This window comes from Ranitomeya variabilis, chromosome 1 (assembly GCF_051348905.1).
Source record: "Ranitomeya variabilis isolate aRanVar5 chromosome 1, aRanVar5.hap1, whole genome shotgun sequence".
NCBI lineage: Eukaryota > Metazoa > Chordata > Amphibia > Anura > Dendrobatidae > Ranitomeya > Ranitomeya variabilis.
The window spans coordinates 3334369-3354179 of record NC_135232.1 but is presented as its reverse complement, the minus strand read 5'-3'; the positions used below and the strand labels follow the sequence as shown (position 1 = coordinate 3354179).

The following is a 19811-nucleotide window of genomic DNA, read 5'->3' as shown; positions in this document are numbered from 1 at the left end:
TGGGGACCTCGGCATCGTTGGTCGCTGGAGAGCGGTCTGTGTGACAGCTCTCCAGCGACCAAACAGCGACGCTGCAGCGATCGGCATCGTTGTCGCTATCGCTGCAGCGTCGCTTAATGTGAAGGTACCTTAAAGCGAATTGTGAGAGAGGATCACAAGACCACGGCTCCGAAAATCAGTGCTGAGCTCAATGAACACCTACAGAACTCAGTTCCACAAAAACTGTTCGTCTGGAGCCACACAAATCTGGATTCCACGGAAGAGCTGCAATTAGAAAACCGCTGCTCTCAATGAGAAATGTTTCCAAGTGTATAGAGTTACATAGTTATTAAGGTTGAAGGAAGACTGTAAGTCCATCTAGTTCACCCCATAGCCTAACCTAACATGCCCTAACATGTTGATCCAGAGGAAGGCAAAAAACCCCATGTGGCAAAGAGTAACTCCACCATGGGGAAAAAAAATTCCTTCCCGACTCCACATACGGCAATCAGACTAGTTCCCTGGATCAACGCCTTATCAAGGAATCTAGTGTATATCCCTGTAACATTATACTTTTCCAGAAAGGCATCCAGTCCGCTCTTAAATTTAATTAATGAATCACTCATTACAACATCATACGGCAGAGAGTTCCATAGTCTCACTGCTCTTACAGTAAAGAACCCGCGTCTGTTATTATGCTTAAACCTTCTTTCCTCCAGACGTAGAGTGGTGAAGAAACCTCCAGAATTGGCCCCTCGAGCAGTGGAAACATGTAATATTCTCAGACGAATCATCGTTTCCTCCGGCCGAGTGAACGTTTGGAGACAGCCGAAAGAAGCATTCCATCCAGACTGCCTTCTCCCAACCGTAAAACATGGCAGAGGTTCTGTGATGATCTGGGGCACTATTTCGTGGAGATCTGCCGGGCCAATGATATCCCTTCATGGAAGAATTAACAGCCGAGATTATTTAGGCATTTTGGGGCGACCAAGTGCATCCAATGGTTCAAGCACTGTTCCCGGGGGGGAACGCCATCTTTCAGGATGATAACGCACCAATTCATACAGCTAGAATCAATAAACCATGGCACGAGGAACATTCTAATGAAGTTGAGCATCTCATCTGGCCCCCACAGTCCCCAGACCTCAACATTATTGAGCATTTATGGTCCATTTTAGAGATTCAAGTTAGACGTCCATTTCCGCCGCCATCATCACTCAAACAACTAGAGGGTGTCTTAACTGCAGAATGGGCTAAAATTCCTTTGGAAACAATTCACACCTTGTATGAATCCATACCTCGGAGAATTGAGGCTGTAATCACCGCTAAAGGTGGACCTACACCAGATTAAACTAACCTTTGTTGATGTTTCCATTATTTGGTCTAATATACACTCACCGGCCACTTTATTAGGTACACCTGTCCAACTTCTTGTTAACACTTAATTTCTAATCAGCCAATCACATGGCGGCAACTCAGTGCATTTAGGCATGTAGACATGGTCAAGACAATCTCCTGCAGTTCAAACCGAGCATCAGTATGGGGAAGAAAGGTGATTTGAGTGCCTTTGAACATGGCATGGTTGTTGGTGCCAGAAGGGCTGGTCTGAGTATTTCAGAAACTGCTGATCTACTGGGATTTTCACGCACAACCATCTCTAGGGTTTACAGAGAATGGTCCGAAAAAGAAAAAAAATCCAGTGAGCGGCAGTTCTGTGGGCGGAAATGCCTTGTTGATGCCAGAGGTCAGAGGAGAATGGGCAGACTGGTTCGAGCTGATAGAAAGGCAACAGTGACTCAAATCGCCACCCGTTACAACCAAGGTAGGCCTAAGAGCATCTCTGAACGCACAGTGCGTCGAACTTTGAGGCAGATGGGCTACAGCAGCAGAAGACCACACCGGGTACCACTCCTTTCAGCTAAGAACAGGAAACTGAGGCTACAATTTGTACAAGCTCATCGAAATTGGACAGTAGAAGATTGGAAAAACGTTGCTTGGTCTGATGAGTCTCGATTTCTGCTGCGACATTCGGATGGTAGGGTCAGAATTTGGCGTAAACAACATGAAAGCATGGATCCATCCTGCCTTGTATGGAGCATCTTTGGGATGTGCAGCCGACAAATCTGCGGCAACTGTGTGATGCCATCATGTCAATATGGACCAAAATCTCTGAGGAATGCTTCCAGCACCTTGTTGAATCTATGCCACGAAGAATTGAGGCAGTTCTGAAGGCAAAAGGGGGTCCAACCCGTTACTAGCATGGTGTACCTAATAAAGTGGCCGGTGAGTGTATATAATTGTCTAAGGGTTTTTCCGTCTGCCTGCCTGTTTGCCTGCCTGTCTGTCCTGGAAATCCCGCGTCTCTGATTGGTCGAGGCCGCCAGGCCTCGACCAATCAGAGACGGGCACAGCATGGCGACGATGATGTCATAATGGAAATCCCACGTCTGATTGGTCGAGGCCACCAGGCCTCGACCAATCAGCGACGGGCACAGTATCGACGTAGATGTCATAATGGTTGCCATGGCGACGATGATGTCATAAAGGTTGCCTCGACCAATCAGAGACGGGCACAGCATGGCGACGATGATGTCATAATGGAAATCCCACGTCTGATTGGTCGAGGCCACCAGGCCTCGACCAATCAGCAACGGGCACAGTATCGACGTAGATGTCATAATGGTTGCCATGGCGACGATGATGTCATAAAGGTTGCCTCGACCAATCAGAGACGGGCACAGCATGGCGACGATGTCATAATGGAAATCCCACGTCTGATTGGTCGAGGCCACCAGGCCTCGACCAATCAGCGACGGGCACAGTATCGACGTAGATGTCATAATGGTTGCCATGGCGACGATGATGTCATAAAGGTTGCCTCGACCAATCAGCGACGGGCACAGTCTGCCGCGAATTCTGGAATCATCATTGTCCATATACTACGGGGACATGCATATTCTACAATACCCGATGCGTTAGAATCGGGCCACAGTCTAGTATATATATATATATAATAATATATATTATACACAGTGCCATTGCCAGATTGTCCTCATCATAAGCAGCGTACCAAGCAGGGAGGGGGCCCAGACATTTCTTGCACCGGGGCCCCAAGGTGCAATTTTCACCCAACATCCACTGCTGCGTGTTTCTGGAAAGCTCCAAAATCATCAAGACCCCCTATAGATAAATTACAAAGGGGTATCATTTTCAAAATGGGGTCACTTGAAGGGGGCTTCTGCTCTTCCAGCACTTAGGGGCTCTGTATATGGAGTCCATAGACTATTCTAGAACATTGTGCGCTCCTGTATACGGCTTAGCCATCCGGTGAGACTCAGGGGGACAGAGCGCTACCTGCCGCATGGCTAAGCAGTACTGTACAGTCACATGTGGGGGATCTCTACAGTCAGCAGAAATTGTGGGACAAACTTTGGTGACATTTTTACCCATTTCCCCATGTGCAAATGTAAAATCTGCGGTTAAAATAAAATTTTTGTGGTAAAAATATTTTTTTCCTTTATTGCCCAAAAGTATAAAATTCTGTGTCCCACCCGTGGTGTCAATATGATCACTGCACCCCTAGATCAAGTCATTGGGGTGTGTAGTTTGTAAGATGGGGTCACATATAGGGGGTTTCTGTTGTTCTGGCCCCTCAGGGGCTCTGCCAATGTGACATGGCCCCTTCAAACCATTCCAGCAAAATCTGAACTCCAATATGGCCCCTCTTCCCTTCTGAGCTTTGCACTGTGCCTCAAAAGTAGTTTCCCCCCACATATGGGGTATCGACGTGTTCAGGAGAAATTGCACAACAAATTGTATGGCGCAACTTCTCCTGTTACCCTTATGAAAAAGCAAAATTTGGGGCTAAAAATAATTTTTGTGGGGAAAATCTGATTTTCTTATTTTCATGGCTCTACGTTATAAACGTCTGTGAAGCACCTGGGGGTTTAAGGTGCTCACAACACATCTAGCTAAGCTCTCTGAGGGGGTCCAATTTCCAAAATGGGGTCACTTATGGGGGCATTTCCACTATTTATGTACATCAGGGTCTCTCCAAACAACATGGTGTCCGCTAATTATTCCAGCAAATTTTACATTCAAAACGTCAAACGGTGCTCCTTCCCTTTCAGGCTCTGCTGTGCGCCCAAACAGTGGTTTACCCCACATACGGGGTATCTGCATGCTCAGGAGAAACTGCTCAACAAATTTTGGGGTCCATTTTTTCCGGTTACACTTACAAAAATAAAACATTTGGGGTCTAAAATAAAATGTTTCTGACAAAGTTAACTGTCCAGTTTTCTTTTCACATTTCAAAAATTCCTGTGAAGCACTTGAAGGGTTAATAAACTTGAGGGGTGCAGTTTTTAGTGGCGTCACTATTGGGTATTCTCTGTCATATAGACCCCTCAGACTCACTTCAAATGTGAGGTGGTCCCCACAAAAATGGTTTTGTAAGTTTTGTTGGAAAAATGAGAAATCTCTGGTCAAGTTTTAACCCTTCTAGCTTCCTAACAAAAAATGATGTTTCAAAAATTGTGCGGATGTAAAGTAGACCTGTGGGAAATGTTATTTATTAACGATTTTGTGTGACATTTCGCTCTTATTTAAGGGCATAAAAAAAGAAGTTTGAAAATTGCAAAATGTTCAAAATTTTCACCAAATTTCTGATTTTTTCACAAATAAACAAGTTATATCACTGAAATTTGACGGCTATCATAAAGTACAAGATGTCACCAAAAAACAATCACCAGGATGCGTGGAAGCTGCAGAGTTATGACCTCAAAGTGACAGTGGTCAGAATTGTAAAAGGTCATGAAGGTGAAAACAAACTTGGGGTGAAGGAGTTCGCACTTATTGGGACACATCGGGTGGAAGCCTCACAGTTCTGAGTGGAATGGTGCTTCTTCCATTTCTCCATCTTTCTTGCCCGAGTTATGAGGCATGCAACACAGAAATTCACATTTAAAAAATCCAAATAACTTTAATCTTTTTTTTATTAATTTTCATTCTCTAACACAGTATCACCAGAGAACAAAATCTCAAAAGAATAAAAATAGAGAGCAAAATGCATTGGCTCACCTGAAATGGCATGACCAGCATGTCAGTATTCACATTACACAATTTGTTTTCTTCAGGGGCAAGGGGGGCACACAGTCGCCGTGCTCAGACGGGCAAGGGGGGCACACACTCGCCGTGCTCAGACGGGCAAGGGGGGCACACACTCGCCGTGCTCAGACGGGCAAGGGGGGGCACACACTCGCCGTGCTCAGATGGGCGGGGGCGGCACACTGCGTGCTCAGACGGGCGGGGGGCACACTCGCCGTGCTCAGATGGGGGGGCACACTGCGTGCTCGGACAGGCGAGGGGGCACACTGCGTGCTCAGACGGGCGGGGGGCACACACTCGCCGTGCTCAGATGGGGGGGCACACTGCGTGCTCGGACAGGCGAGGGGGCACACTGTGTGCTCGGACGGGCGGGGGCACACACTCGCCGTGCTCAGACGGGCGGGGGCGGCACACTGCGTGCTCAGACGGGCGGGGGGCACACTCGCCGTGCTCAGATGGGGGGGCACACTGCGTGCTCGGACAGGCGAGGGGGCACACTGCGTGCTCAGACGGGCGGGGGGCACACACTCGCCGTGCTCAGATGGGGGGGCACACTGCGTGCTCGGACAGGCGAGGGGGCACACTGCGTGCTCGGACGGGCGGGGGCACACACTCGCCGTGCTCAGATGGGGGGGCACACTGCGTGCTCGGACAGGCGAGGGGGCACACTGTGCTCGGACGGGCGGGGGCACACACTCGCCGTGCTCAGACGGGCGGGGGCGGCACACTGCGTGCTCAGACGGGCGGGGGGCACACTCGCCGTGCTCAGATGGGGGGGCACACTGCGTGCTCGGACAGGCGAGGGGGCACACTGCGTGCTCAGACGGGCGGGGGGCACACACTCGCCGTGCTCAGATGGGGGGGCACACTGCGTGCTTGGACGGGCAGGGGCACACACTCGCCGGGCTCAGACGGGCGGGGGCACACATATGAACAGTCATATTGATGAACAAGTGATGCAAAGTCAAGAAAACCCAAAACCAAATATCACCCTTGTGACCCGCTCATGTATACGAGCAGCTAGGTGTACAGTCGGACGGGCGACAACAGTGAGCATCAACATAGGGAAAGGGAAAAAGGATTTACTCAGTGCTCACCAGAGTATCACAGGACCACGGGTGCCAGGTTCAATGTGGCTGGAATCCACATACGTGTCATTAAATGTCAAGGGGCAAACATACCCCGCACGCCTGACGCGTTTCAGACTTCATGTCCTTACTCATAGGCGTCTGACAACAGCAAGCACCAAGATCCAGTGCCATTAATGTCTCAGGGAAAAACAAGGTTTGCTCTCTGGAGTCATCCTTGCCATCACTGCGTGGTGGAGAAACATCACTTGGTGTGAGATGGTTCCACATTTGCTGCAAGCGGCTGATGGGAAGACTAGCAGGATAAGTAGATCACCTCTTCCTGTAATGGTTGGCTGAGGTGGAGTAATGGTGGAGCAAGGTTATCTTCATACTGCGCTACCATCAATAATATGTGACACCTGCAATCACAGCCTGTGACCAGACTCTTATTTTATTTTGCCCAGGCCACAAAGAAAATGTTCAAAACTGATGGACAGCCGTTTAAAATGTTACTGCTAAAATCTTCCGTTCTCCTGCCCCATTAAAGAAATAAGCAATGGGGACAGATCCATCATTAGACACAGGCCAGTGGAGCCTGGCTGTCCCTACTGACTAATGAGCTCTAGCAACTTTGTCAAGATTCCTATTACAGTTCACATTTAAGTTCTTGCTTACATCTCCAACCCTCGGGCCGTCTCCTCGGTGCCCCTCTCCGACCCTCGGGCCGTCTCCTCGGTGCCCCTCTCCGACCCTCGGGCCGTCTCCTTGGCGCTCCTCGGGCCGTCTCCTCAGAGCCCCTCTCCGACCCTCGGGCCGTCTCCTCAGAGCCCCTCTCCGACCCTCGGGCCGTCTCCTCAGAGCCCCTCTCCGACCCTCGGGCCGTCTCCTCAGAGCCCCTCTCCGACCCTCGGGCCGTCTCCTCAGAGCCCCTCTCCGACCCTCGGGCCGTCTCCTCAGAGCCCCTCTCCGACCCTCGGGCCGTCTCCTCAGAGCCCCTCTCCGACCCTCGGGCCGTCTCCTCAGAGCCCCTCTCCGACCCTCGGGCCGTCTCCTCAGAGCCCCTCTCCGACCCTCGGGCCGTCTCCTCAGAGCCCCTCTCCGACCCTCGGGCCGTCTCCTCAGAGCCCCTCTCCGACCCTCGGGCCGTCTCCTCAGAGCCCCTCTCCGACCCTCGGGCCGTCTCCTCAGAGCCCCTCTCCGACCCTCGGGCCGTCTCCTCAGAGCCCCTCTCCGACCCTCGGGCCGTCTCCTCAGAGCCCCTCTCCGACCCTCGGGCCGTCTCCTCAGAGCCCCTCTCCGACCCTCGGGCCGTCTCCTCAGAGCCCCTCTCCGACCCTCGGGCCGTCTCCTCAGAGCCCCTCTCCGACCCTCGGGCCGTCTCCTCAGAGCCCCTCTCCGACCCTCGGGCCGTCTCCTCAGAGCCCCTCTCCGACCCTCGGGCCGTCTCCTCAGAGCCCCTCTCCGACCCTCGGGCCGTCTCCTCAGAGCCCCTCTCCGACCCTCGGGCCGTCTCCTCAGAGCCCCTCTCCGACCCTCGGGCCGTCTCCTCAGAGCCCCTCTCCGACCCTCGGGCCGTCTCCTCAGAGCCCCTCTCCGACCCTCGGGCCGTCTCCTCAGAGCCCCTCTCCGACCCTCGGGCCGTCTCCTCAGAGCCCCTCTCCGACCCTCGGGCCGTCTCCTCAGAGCCCCTCTCCGACCCTCGGGCCGTCTCCTCAGAGCCCCTCTCCGACCCTCGGGCCGTCTCCTCAGAGCCCCTCTCCGACCCTCGGGCCGTCTCCTCAGAGCCCCTCTCCGACCCTCGGGCCGTCTCCTCAGAGCCCCTCTCCGACCCTCGGGCCGTCTCCTCAGAGCCCCTCTCCGACCCTCGGGCCGTCTCCTCAGAGCCCCTCTCCGACCCTCGGGCCGTCTCCTCAGAGCCCCTCTCCGACCCTCGGGCCGTCTCCTCAGAGCCCCTCTCCGACCCTCGGGCCGTCTCCTCAGAGCCCCTCTCCGACCCTCGGGCCGTCTCCTCAGAGCCCCTCTCCGACCCTCGGGCCGTCTCCTCAGAGCCCCTCTCCGACCCTCGGGCCGTCTCCTCAGAGCCCCTCTCCGACCCTCGGGCCGTCTCCTCAGAGCCCCTCTCCGACCCTCGGGCCGTCTCCTCAGAGCCCCTCTCCGACCCTCGGGCCGTCTCCTCAGAGCCCCTCTCCGACCCTCGGGCCGTCTCCTCAGAGCCCCTCTCCGACCCTCGGGCTGTCTCCTCAGAGCCCCTCTCCGACCCTCGGGCTGTCTCCTCAGAGCCCCTCTCCGACCCTCGGGCTGTCTCCTCAGAGCCCCTCTCCGACCCTCGGGCTGTCTCCTCAGAGCCCCTCTCCGACCCTCGGGCTGTCTCCTCAGAGCCCCTCTCCGACCCTCGGGCTGTCTCCTCAGAGCCCCTCTCCGACCCTCGGGCTGTCTCCTCAGAGCCCCTCTCCGACCCTCGGGCTGTCTCCTCAGAGCCCCTCTCCGACCCTCGGGCTGTCTCCTCAGAGCCCCTCTCCGACCCTCGGGCTGTCTCCTCAGAGCCCCTCTCCGACCCTCGGGCTGTCTCCTCAGAGCCCCTCTCCGACCCTCGGGCTGTCTCCTCAGAGCCCCTCTCCGACCCTCGGGCTGTCTCCTCAGAGCCCCTCTCCGACCCTCGGGCTGTCTCCTCAGAGCCCCTCTCCGACCCTCGGGCTGTCTCCTCAGAGCCCCTCTCCGACCCTCGGGCTGTCTCCTCAGAGCCCCTCTCCGACCCTCGGGCTGTCTCCTCAGAGCCCCTCTCCGACCCTCGGGCTGTCTCCTCAGAGCCCCTCTCCGACCCTCGGGCTGTCTCCTCAGAGCCCCTCTCCGACCCTCGGGCTGTCTCCTCAGAGCCCCTCTCCGACCCTCGGGCTGTCTCCTCAGAGCCCCTCTCCGACCCTCGGGCTGTCTCCTCAGAGCCCCTCTCCGACCCTCGGGCTGTCTCCTCAGAGCCCCTCTCCGACCCTCGGGCTGTCTCCTCAGAGCCCCTCTCCGACCCTCGGGCTGTCTCCTCAGAGCCCCTCTCCGACCCTCGGGCTGTCTCCTCAGAGCCCCTCTCCGACCCTCGGGCTGTCTCCTCAGAGCCCCTCTCCGACCCTCGGGCTGTCTCCTCAGAGCCCCTCTCCGACCCTCGGGCTGTCTCCTCAGAGCCCCTCTCCGACCCTCGGGCTGTCTCCTCAGAGCCCCTCTCCGACCCTCGGGCTGTCTCCTCAGAGCCCCTCTCCGACCCTCGGGCTGTCTCCTCAGAGCCCCTCTCCGACCCTCGGGCTGTCTCCTCAGAGCCCCTCTCCGACCCTCGGGCTGTCTCCTCAGAGCCCCTCTCCGACCCTCGGGCTGTCTCCTCAGAGCCCCTCTCCGACCCTCGGGCTGTCTCCTCAGAGCCCCTCTCCGACCCTCGGGCTGTCTCCTCAGAGCCCCTCTCCGACCCTCGGGCTGTCTCCTCAGAGCCCCTCTCCGACCCTCGGGCTGTCTCCTCAGAGCCCCTCTCCGACCCTCGGGCCATCTCCTCAGCGCCCATCTCTGACCGTCAGGTCGTCTCCTCAGAGCCCCTCTCCAGCCCTAGGGCCATCTCCTCGGTGCCCCTCTCCGACAGTCGAGCCATCTCCTCGGCACCCCTTAGGCCATCTCCTCAGCACCCGTCTCTGACCCTCGTGCCATCTCCTCAGAGCCCCTCTCCGGCCCTCGTGCAGTCTCCTCGGTGCCCCTCTCCGGCCATCTCATCGACCCTCTCCGACCCCCGGGCCATCTCCTCGGCGCCCCTATACGACTTCATACCAAGACATGTCTGAGGGTGGAGGAGCATCCTAAAAGGGTCTATCTTTATAGTTAAGCTCTCTTTAAATCTTCTGTACACCATAAGCATGCCTGTGTTCCTGACCTTCTTGTACTCCAGTGCCAGCACTCTGCGGCTGCACCAGTCTGTTTTCTGGCTGTAAAGTTGACATGTCTGTAGCGCATGTGACTGCTGCAGGCAATCACTGAGTTCATTCGATCATGTTGACTAGAATGCCATCAGTGCTGAGCTCAGTGACTGGCTACAGCAGTCTCATGTGCTATAGACATCAGGTCACCTGCGCTATAAAAAGTCACATTGGGGCACGTATAATATAAAAATTCTGTTTGAACATTTTTTTCCCACGAAAAGAAATTAAAACATATCTGGAACAGTCACAACAGTAGAAGCCCAAATGATCAAAACAGAACATTAACCCTAAAGAGAAAAAAAGTGAAAACACTTGAAGTTTGCTCTTTGGGGAGGTGACATTACTAAAACCGTCAGGTCTCGGACAATGGGGACAAGCCACAAAGGTTTTCTTTTACAAACTTGCGATTTCTTTTTCGCCTCTTCACTAAAAAATAATTGTGGAAAGTTTAGTATCAGCACAGTTGTAACGGAGCTGGAGAATCGCGTTGGGTCATTTCACCATACAACGAATACTGGAAAATAAAACTGCGGGAATTGATTTTTTCGCCCTTTAACCCCACATGGAAGTTTTCTCCCCCGTTTTTAGTACAGTGAATGGAAAAATGGAAGATGTCATTTCAAAGCATAACGCGGCCTGCAAAAATCAAGACGTCAGAGCTATAGCAATGGAAAAACAAAAGAAATAAAAAAGAAAAGATTTTGGAATAAGGGAAAGAAAGTTGAAACACAAAGGAAAATTGGCAAGGGGTTAATATATGCTAAATGTTTTTCTAAGATACATTTTTTTTCTCTCTTTTTTTTTGGGGGGGGGCGGGGGGGGGGGGGGAGGGCTCTATTTCACTATTTTCCTTATAGCCACAGTGTATTTTGAGATTGATACACTGTGCCATGTGTGTATATAGATTTATATACTCTGTGTATCTGTATCAATCTCAAAAAACACTGGAAAGTTGCAAAAAAAAAAAAAAAAAAAAGTGAAATCTATAAATACATATTTAGTATATAGAGATGTGCGGATATATAAAGTAGGCAAAGCAGTGACATCTCCTGTCCTTGCCAGTTCAGCCTGTGGCTCACAGCAAACCTGCCGCCTGCCATGCAAGTGGCTGCGAGTTCTACTTCCAGAAATAGTGTATGCATGTAATATACAAAGCACAGAAAGATGTCGGCCCCTGCCCCAAGGTCCGGTGTCACAGGAGGAGGCACCCTGGCTCCTCTGCTACCTGTGAATGGTTGAGCCTTTTTGTCAGGCTGCTGGAGGAAGGTTTGCTGGTTGCACCCTGGCTCCTGTGCTGCCTGTGAATGGCTGAGCCTTTTTATTAGGATACTGGAGGAAGGTTTTCTTGGTGCACCCTGGCTCCTGTGCTGCCTGTGGATGGCTGAGCCTTTTTATTAGGCTGCTGGAGGAAGGTTTGCTGGTTGCACCCTGGCTCCTGTGCTGCCAGTGAATGGCTTAGCCTTTTTATTAGGCTGCTGGAGGAAGGTTTCTTGGTGCACCGTGGCTCCTCTGGTGCCTGTGGATGGCTAAGCCTTTTTGTCAGGCTGCTGGAGGAAGGTTTTCTTGGTGCACCGTGGCTCCTCTGGTGCCTGTGGATGGCTGAGCCTTTTTATTAGGCTGCTGGAGGAAGGCTTGCTTGGTGCACTCTGGCTCCTCTGCTGCCTGTGGATGGCTGAGCCTTTTTATTAGGATACTGGAGGAAGGTTTGCTGGTTGCACCCTGGCTCCTGTGCTGCCAGTGAATGGCTTAGCCTTTTAATTAGGCTGCTGGAGGAAGGTTTCTTGGTGCACCGTGGCTCCTCTGGTGGCTGTGGATGGCTAAGCCTTTTTGTCAGGCTGCTGGAGGAAGGTTTCTTGGTGCACCGTGGCTCCTCTGGTGCCTGTGGATGGCTAAGCCTTTTTGTCAGGCTGCTGGAGGAAGGTTTTCTTGGTGCACCGTGGCTCCTCTGGTGCCTGTGGATGGCTGAGCCTTTTTATTAGGCTGCTGGAGGAAGGTTTGCTTGCTGCACCATGGCTCTTCTGCTGCCTGTGGATGGTGGAGCCTTTTTGTCAGGCTGCTGGAGGAAGGTTTGCTTGGTGCACCCTGGCTCCTCGGATATCTGGATGGATGATGCTTTCTCCTCTGCTTCCTTTGATAATGGAGGATGGCGATTTGGAAAGTAGGGCTATCCTACAAGTTAGAGCAATATGGCTGAAGGACAATGCCTCATCTTAGATATGAAGCTATAGTCATTGATTGCTTCAAAGAACACTATAGTTTTCCTTCCTTACCCAGCTTTCTATAGGGTTAGGGCTAGGACTATGACTGAGGACTATGGTCATCTCTGGGATGATGTAGATGGGGCTGTTCACACCACCTCAGTACCTCCAACTCATGATCCTCTAACCCCAAGGGTCTCATCACTCAGTGGAATCTAAGCAACAACGAACCGCTGAGGGTTTGGGGGTCAGAGAATCAAGCACATTACTGGGGGGCTCTAACAAAAGGGAAATTCAGTTCATTGGGTGGCTACAGGCAGCGAGTAGGATACTCATGTGGGCTCTGAGTGTTATAGACTAATTGGACTTTACTTACATATAGTTTGCTTAAAATGTCTACTGCTCTATAGGGTAGGCTACAGATCCCATATTAAGTTTCAGATAATTCCATGCCTTGTTCACTACTGGGCACTCTCCTCTTGTCTGGTCTCCCATCTTCAGGTGACCTTACCTTGTCAACCTAAGGTGATTTTGCCTTGTCCACTTGTGGGGTCTCTCCTGCTCCCTGGTCTCCTCACCTCCTGGTGATTTTGCCTTTTCCACTTGTGGGGACTCATGCTCCCTGGTCTCCTCATCTCCAGGTGATTTTGCCTTGTCCACTTGTGGGGACTCTCCTGCTCCCTGGTCTCCTCATCTCCAGGTGATTTTGCCTTGTCCACTTGTGGGGTCTCTCCTGCTCCCTGGTCTCCTCATCTCCAGGTGATTTTGCCTTGTCCACTTGTGGGGTCTCTCCTGCTCCCTGGTCTCCTCATCTCCAGGTGATTTTGCCTTGTCCAATTGTGGGGACTCTCCTGCTCCCTGGTCTCCTCATCTCCAGGTGATTTTGCCTTGTCCACTTGTGGGGACTCTCCTGCTCCCTGGTCTCCTCATCTCCAGGTGATTTTGCCTTGTCCACTTGTGGGGTCTCTCCTGCTCCCTGGTCTCCTCATCTCCAGGTGATTTTGTCTTGTCCAATTGTGGGGTCTCTCCTGCTCCCTGGTCTCCTCATCTCCAGGTGATTTTGCCTTGTCCAATTGTGGGGTCTCTCCTGCTGCCTAGTTTCCTCTCATCTCCAGATAAAGCACTGGCTTCACTGTGTATGGGTTCACTCACTGGCACTGAAATCTGTAGTGTCATTTTTCCTGACAATTTCATCAGGGACGTTTGGCTACTTCTAGGGGTGATGGTGTCACGAATCACAGGGGGATAACTTTATCATCCCACCCCGCTGACCCCAATATGTCATGAACCGGGATTGTTTGGTTGCCCCAGTTCTTTTCTGAATGGGATTTATCTATATCCCAGTTCCGGTTTGGAACTTGCAGCTCTCTGGCTCCCCCTTACCCTCTGGTCAGACAGGGTACTGCACCTAGGATAATTAGTCACCAGAAAGGCTGCCTGCTATGTAATGGCTAATGGGCACGCTGCAGCAAGGGCGATATAACTACTCCCACTTAGGCGGGAACAATAATTATCAACGCTGTCCGTTGCTACCAGGTTTCCCAAAAGCGCAGGACAAATACGCTTCCACCAGCTCCAATTTCTTAATTAATAACGGGTCCGGAGCCAACCCAATTAGTAGCGTAATTAACTTCAGAGGATGTGACAGCACGTTCTAGAGTAAGGAGAAACAAAGCTAGTCATTTGATATCTTTTACTCCAAAAAGATAGGCAGTGTTTACAAAAGGGTAAAAAGATATTATAAAATGAGACAAGTATCGTATGTACAGCCAATTATAAATAAAAAGGGATTATACGGAAGACAATAGACTTACAGTTTTCATATCATTTCATAGCAGACCATGTGGCTCGGGGGAAGGGCAATACCAAGATGCATTACAGATGTATCTCGCAGCTAGACTCTGGACAAAAGACTAGTGAAGAAGGAGGTCTCACTCACTTATCCCTGTGCCCAAAACCAAGGCACTCCCCCTGTGGTGACCTCACTCAGAGGGTGAATACTCCCCTTTCTTAACGTTATGACAAGCCACTTCTATTTATATCTTGGCGTATGAACCTCAAAGAAGAAAGACAAAAGTTATCACTATGCTCATCGAGACCTGGAGGATAATTCAAGTATAAACACGTCTTGGCTATGAGCCCCAGCTAAGAAGTAAGGAGTTTCTCAATTTCTGCTAAGCGCTGAGCTCCCAAAACCCACCAGTTGGGAGCCCTGTCCCTGCGGTTTCCGGAAATATGAACTGCCTGCCTATTTCTGTGAACACCATGTTTTGATATATTTGGTCTGTAAGGACCACTGTAGCTACACAAAGGGATTGCCATGGGTTGCTACTCCTTACTTTCGGTTTCACAGCTGTGAACAAAGACATTCCTGGGGGGGGGTGGCTTAGAAGTTCGCTGTGCCGACAGGCAGAGAGAAGGGGGGGGGGGGGGGTCAGAGGGCCCACAGCGTGTCTGGAACAATGGCACAGGGGGGTCAGAGTGTCCATAGAGTGTGTCTGGAACAATGGCACGGGGGGGGGGGGGGGGTCAGAGGGCCCACAGCGTGTCTGGAACAATGGCACAGGGGGGTCAGAGGGCCCACAGCGTGTCTGGAACAATGGCACGGGGAGGGGGTCAGAGGGCCCACAGCATGTGTTTGGAACAATGGAACGGGGGGGTCAGAGGGCCCACAGCATGTGTCTGGAACAATGGCACAGGGGGGTCAGAGGGCCCACAGCGTGTCTGGAACAATGGCACGGGGAGGGGGTCAGAGGGCCCACAGCGCGTGTCTGGAACAATGGCACGGGGGGGGGGGGGGTCAGAGGGCCCACAGCATGTGTCTGGAACAATGGCATGGGGGGGGGGCCAGAGGGCCCACAGCGTGTGTCTGGAACAATGGAACGGGGGGGTCAGAGGGCCCACAGCATGTGTTTGGAACAATGGAACGGGGGGGTCAGAGGGCCCACAGCATGTGTCTGGAACAATGGCACAGGGGGGTCAGAGTGTCCATAGAGTGTGTCTGGAACAATGGCACGGGGGGGGTCAGAGGGCCCACAGCATGTGTCTGGAACAATGGCACAGGGGGGTCAGAGGGCCCACAGCGTGTCTGGAACAATGGCACGGGGAGGGGGTCAGAGGGCCCACAGCATGTGTTTGGAACAATGGAACGGGGGGGTCAGAGGGCCCACAGCATGTGTCTGGAACAATGGCACAGGGGGGTCAGAGGGCCCACAGCGTGTCTGGAACAATGGCACGGGGAGGGGGTCAGAGGGCCCACAGCGCGTGTCTGGAACAATGGCACGGGGGGGGGGGGGGGGGGGGGGGGTCAGAGGGCCCACAGCATGTGTCTGGAACAATGGCATGGGGGGGGGGGCCAGAGGGCCCACAGCGTGTGTCTGGAACAATGGAACGGGGGGGTCAGAGGGCCCACAGCATGTGTTTGGAACAATGGAACGGGGGGGTCAGAGGGCCCACAGCATGTGTCTGGAACAATGGCACAGGGGGGTCAGAGTGTCCATAGAGTGTGTCTGGGACAATGGCACGGGGGGGGGGTCAGAGGGCCCACAGCATGTGTCTGGAACAATGGCACCTTCTGGAAGTTACTCAGACCATAGCCTTTCTACATTATCGTGACAGATGGGTCCCCGGTGTCCTTTATAGGACATTAGTTGAGTGATGCCTTAGGCAAGCAGTTAATTCAGGGAATAAAGAACAATCTTCCCGTTTACCTCCACAGCCTGGCACCAATCTTGGATCTTCTGCCCTACTACTATACCTTCTCTTTCTGGATATTTCAACTCTGTTTTTAATATTCCTATCAATATGATTTATTATTCTGTTAGGATTTTAGTTATCACACAATTTTACTGGCATGATTTAGGATTATATATACATCTCAGTGACTCTGCTGTGTGCCGTGGTCACACAGTGTGGGGTGAAGAGGTTGTCACTGGCGCCGACCCGCTGTCGATAAGAAAACGGTCCCCCTGTAAAATCTGGTGAATGATGACATAAGAAAAAAGTGGGAATGGCACCGGAAGGGGAAGACAAGTCACATGGTCCGTATGATGGGGGACTCACCAGAATCTGTGACGGCTGCAGCACGGTGGTATGTGCCCGCAGAATGACTGTGCTCACCGTCTCCATGCTGATGGTCCTCTTCTTCAGAATGATGATGATGGGAGGTAGGATTTATGGTTACAGTGGAGGAGCTTTCCAAGTCGCTGATGTTCCAGGGTGCGCCCTTGTGGCCATAAAAGCTTGGCTGTGCCGAGTGAGCAGCAAAAGCCCCATATTCTAGTTCATACAGAACAAAACCAATGGCTACAGCCAAAAGGAGCAAAGAAGAGCAGATCCGAAGACTGGCATCTCTGCAGTGGGCACCAGCAACAGGGCGTGATGAAGGACTGAAAAAAAAAATACAATGAACGGGTATTAGAAGCTGCCCGATGGGATCACGTATGTAGGAAGGTGGGCACCACATGATATTTAAATATATTAACTATACAGCTTGGTGCAACAATACGCTGAAATATGAAAGTGGGACAAGAGAAAGACAAAGAGCGCAAAATAGTGCATGAATGGTGAATAAAAAAGGCTTTATTTAACCAAAAGTGCCAAGAAAGGAGACGAGCATTAAAAACAATTAAAACCATAGATGGAATGACATGCAGATGAAAAAATGCACCTCATGTTCAATATAGAAACAATCCTTATACGAATAAATAAATCACCCCACGAAGCAATGATGAAAGATCATGAATAATGCAATGAGTGCACCATTAGGGGGAATAATGAAGCCGAGTATCTAACGACAATGAAACCGAAGTAAAAAATAACACAGTAAGGCAAAAATCTGTACAGGATCTGAAAAAATGCACTCTTATTCCTCATAAAGGTCCTATAACCAGGCAAAAGACGCTAACAATCATATTTACCCAGTGGAGTGCAACACTGTTCGCTCTACCCAACGCGCGTCGCTGCCTATAGCAGCTTCGTCAGGGGAAGTCATCATGGTCATTGTCAGGCGACTATAAATACCTTGCAAGTGCACTTGCTTAACACATGGAAGTACTGACACCTGTGTGCGGCATTAGCTGCGTGTTCCGGTCCGGAAGAGTCAGAACACAGGTGGTACATTGTGCTTGCGCAGACATACTATAAGCGTTCCAAATCACAGGAGAGGTCGTCCTTGCGTTCCACAAACCATAAGGAACGTCTGGATTCAAGCTGGACAGGTGCAGACATACTATATGCGTTCCAAATCACAGGAGAGGTCGTCCTTGCGTTCCACAAAATGGAAGGAACGTCTGGATTCAAGCTGGACAGGTGCAGACGTGCTATATGCGTTCCAAATCACAGGAGAGGTCGTCCTTGCGTTCCACAAACCATAAGGAACGTCTGGATTCAAGCTGGACAGGTGCAGACGTGCTATATGCGTTCCAAATCACAGGAGAGGTCGTCCTTGCGTTCCACAAACCATAAGGAACGTCTGGATTCAAGCTGGACAGGTGCAGACGTGCTATATGCGTTCCAAATCACAGGAGAGGTCGTCCTTGCGTTCCACAAACCATAAGGAACGTCTGGATTCAAGCTGGACAGGTGCAGACGTGCTATATGCGTTCCAAATCACAGGAGAGGTCGTCCTTGCGTTCCACAAACCATAAGGAACGTCTGGATTCAAGCTGGACAGGTGCAGACGTGCTATATGCGTTCCAAATCACAGGAGAGGTCGTCCTTGCGTTCCACAAACCATAAGGAACGTCTGGATTCAAGCTGGACAGGTGCAGACGTGCTATATGCGTTCCAAATCACAGGAGAGGTCGTCCTTGCGTTCCACAAACCATAAGGAACGTCTGGATTCAAGCTGGACAGGTGCAGACGTGCTATATGCGTTCCAAATCACAGGAGAGGTCGTCCTTGCGTTCCACAAACCATAAGGAACGTCTGGATTCAAGCTGGACAGGTGCAGACGTGCTATATGCGTTCCAAATCACAGGAGATGCCATGTTTGCGTTCCAGATGCCGGGAGTGGCGTGTACCACCATCTCCAAGGATACGCATCACATCAGAAAGCATGAAGATTTCAACTGCGCATAAATAAAACATACACCAATCATAAAACAACAAACGTTAAGTAGATATGGGGCACATGAATGGTATATAAATATGCCCAATGCGCTTCACACCGTCGGGGATAGGGTGTCAACGTTCCATATGCGGTAAATCATTACCAGAGTTACACCACAGAACTGAAACCTATGTGTCACGATAATGTGAATATGCCAGGTTTGAGTATCTACCTAAAAGGGCATTGGCTTTTCAGACACACGCTGTGGGCCTTTACGACCCCACTCTTCCCACTCTGCCTGTGTGTGTAACCCAAAACCCCTCATTTCCCCCCTCCCTCAAGATTTTATATGGCTTCAAAGTGAAAGTACAAGTAGAAGCACATGGGGAAAAAAAAGCAAGTTTCTTTGTCTTTGCTAATGTAAATATCATAGCACTGATTAATGACAGAAGTGGGACAAATACATTTTTTGACATGGGCTTCAGTAGAACTATCAGCCAGTGAGTTTCCTAGGTTCTAGAACAAGCACAATTGAGAAAAGGATTACTACAGAACTGGGTCATCCAGCAACCCCATATACTTAAACGAATCCCTATGGCACGCTGAGCACAACGATACGGACGTCGTCTTTTTACTAGGTTTCTACGCCAAGTTGTGTGTGATGAGGATTTTTCATACTGCTAAGACAGGGGAGTATCCAGCCTCTAAGTGAGGTCACCACAGGGGGAGGGCTTTGGTTTTAGGCTGAGAGATAACTGAGCGAAGCAGCAGTCTTCACGTGTCTTTGTCCAGGGTCTAACTGCTATACAGATGTGCTATGCATCTAGATGTGTGTCCCCTCCTCCACAGCACACGGTCGGCCATGAGATAAGATGACATAACGAAATGTGTTTATTTTTAACCTTAATCCAATATTATTTGTAATTGTATTGTACATATGATATTTGTCTTTATAATATCTGTTTATACTTCTGTAAACACTGCCTACCTTTTTTGGAGCAAAATATAAAATTACTAGCTGGTCTCTCCTTGTTCTATAATGGACGGTTGGCTCTGGACCCGTTAATAAATTAGGAAATCTGAGCTGGTGGCAGCATAATTTGTCATGTGCAATTGGGAGTCTGTCCGGAGGCGTTGACAATTATTGTTCCCGCCTGAGTGGGAGTAGGTATATCGCCCTCGCTGCAGCGTGCCCAGTAGCCAGTACATAGCAGGCAGCCTTTCTGGCGACTACCGTATATACTCAAGTATAAGCCGAGATTTTCAGCCCATTTTTTTTAGGCTCAAAGTGTCCCTCTCGGCTTATACTCGAGTCATTGTCCCAGGGGGGTCGGCGGGGGAGGGGGAGCAGTGGCTGTCACATACTCACCTTCTCCTGGTGCGGTCCCTGCATCTCCGATGGTCTCCGGGCGCTGACAGATTCTTCCAGCATTGAGCGATCACATGGTACCGCTCATTAGAG

At 52.1% G+C, this 19811-nt stretch overlaps 1 protein-coding gene across 2 annotated transcripts in view; it reads right to left on the bottom strand.

The window, feature by feature from the left end:
• GGT6 (gamma-glutamyltransferase 6) overlaps positions 1-19811 on the bottom strand; it is a 140366-nt gene that overhangs the window by 77891 nt on the left and 42664 nt on the right. The window contains exon 2 of one of the 2 annotated variants that reach the window (XM_077281253.1): positions 16417-16685. In XM_077281253.1, coding sequence (XP_077137368.1) covers positions 16417-16685 — 269 coding nt within the window. Of the gene's footprint in view, positions 1-16359; positions 16686-19811 lie in introns of both variants that reach the window. The other variant, XM_077281252.1, reaches the window with a different exon arrangement.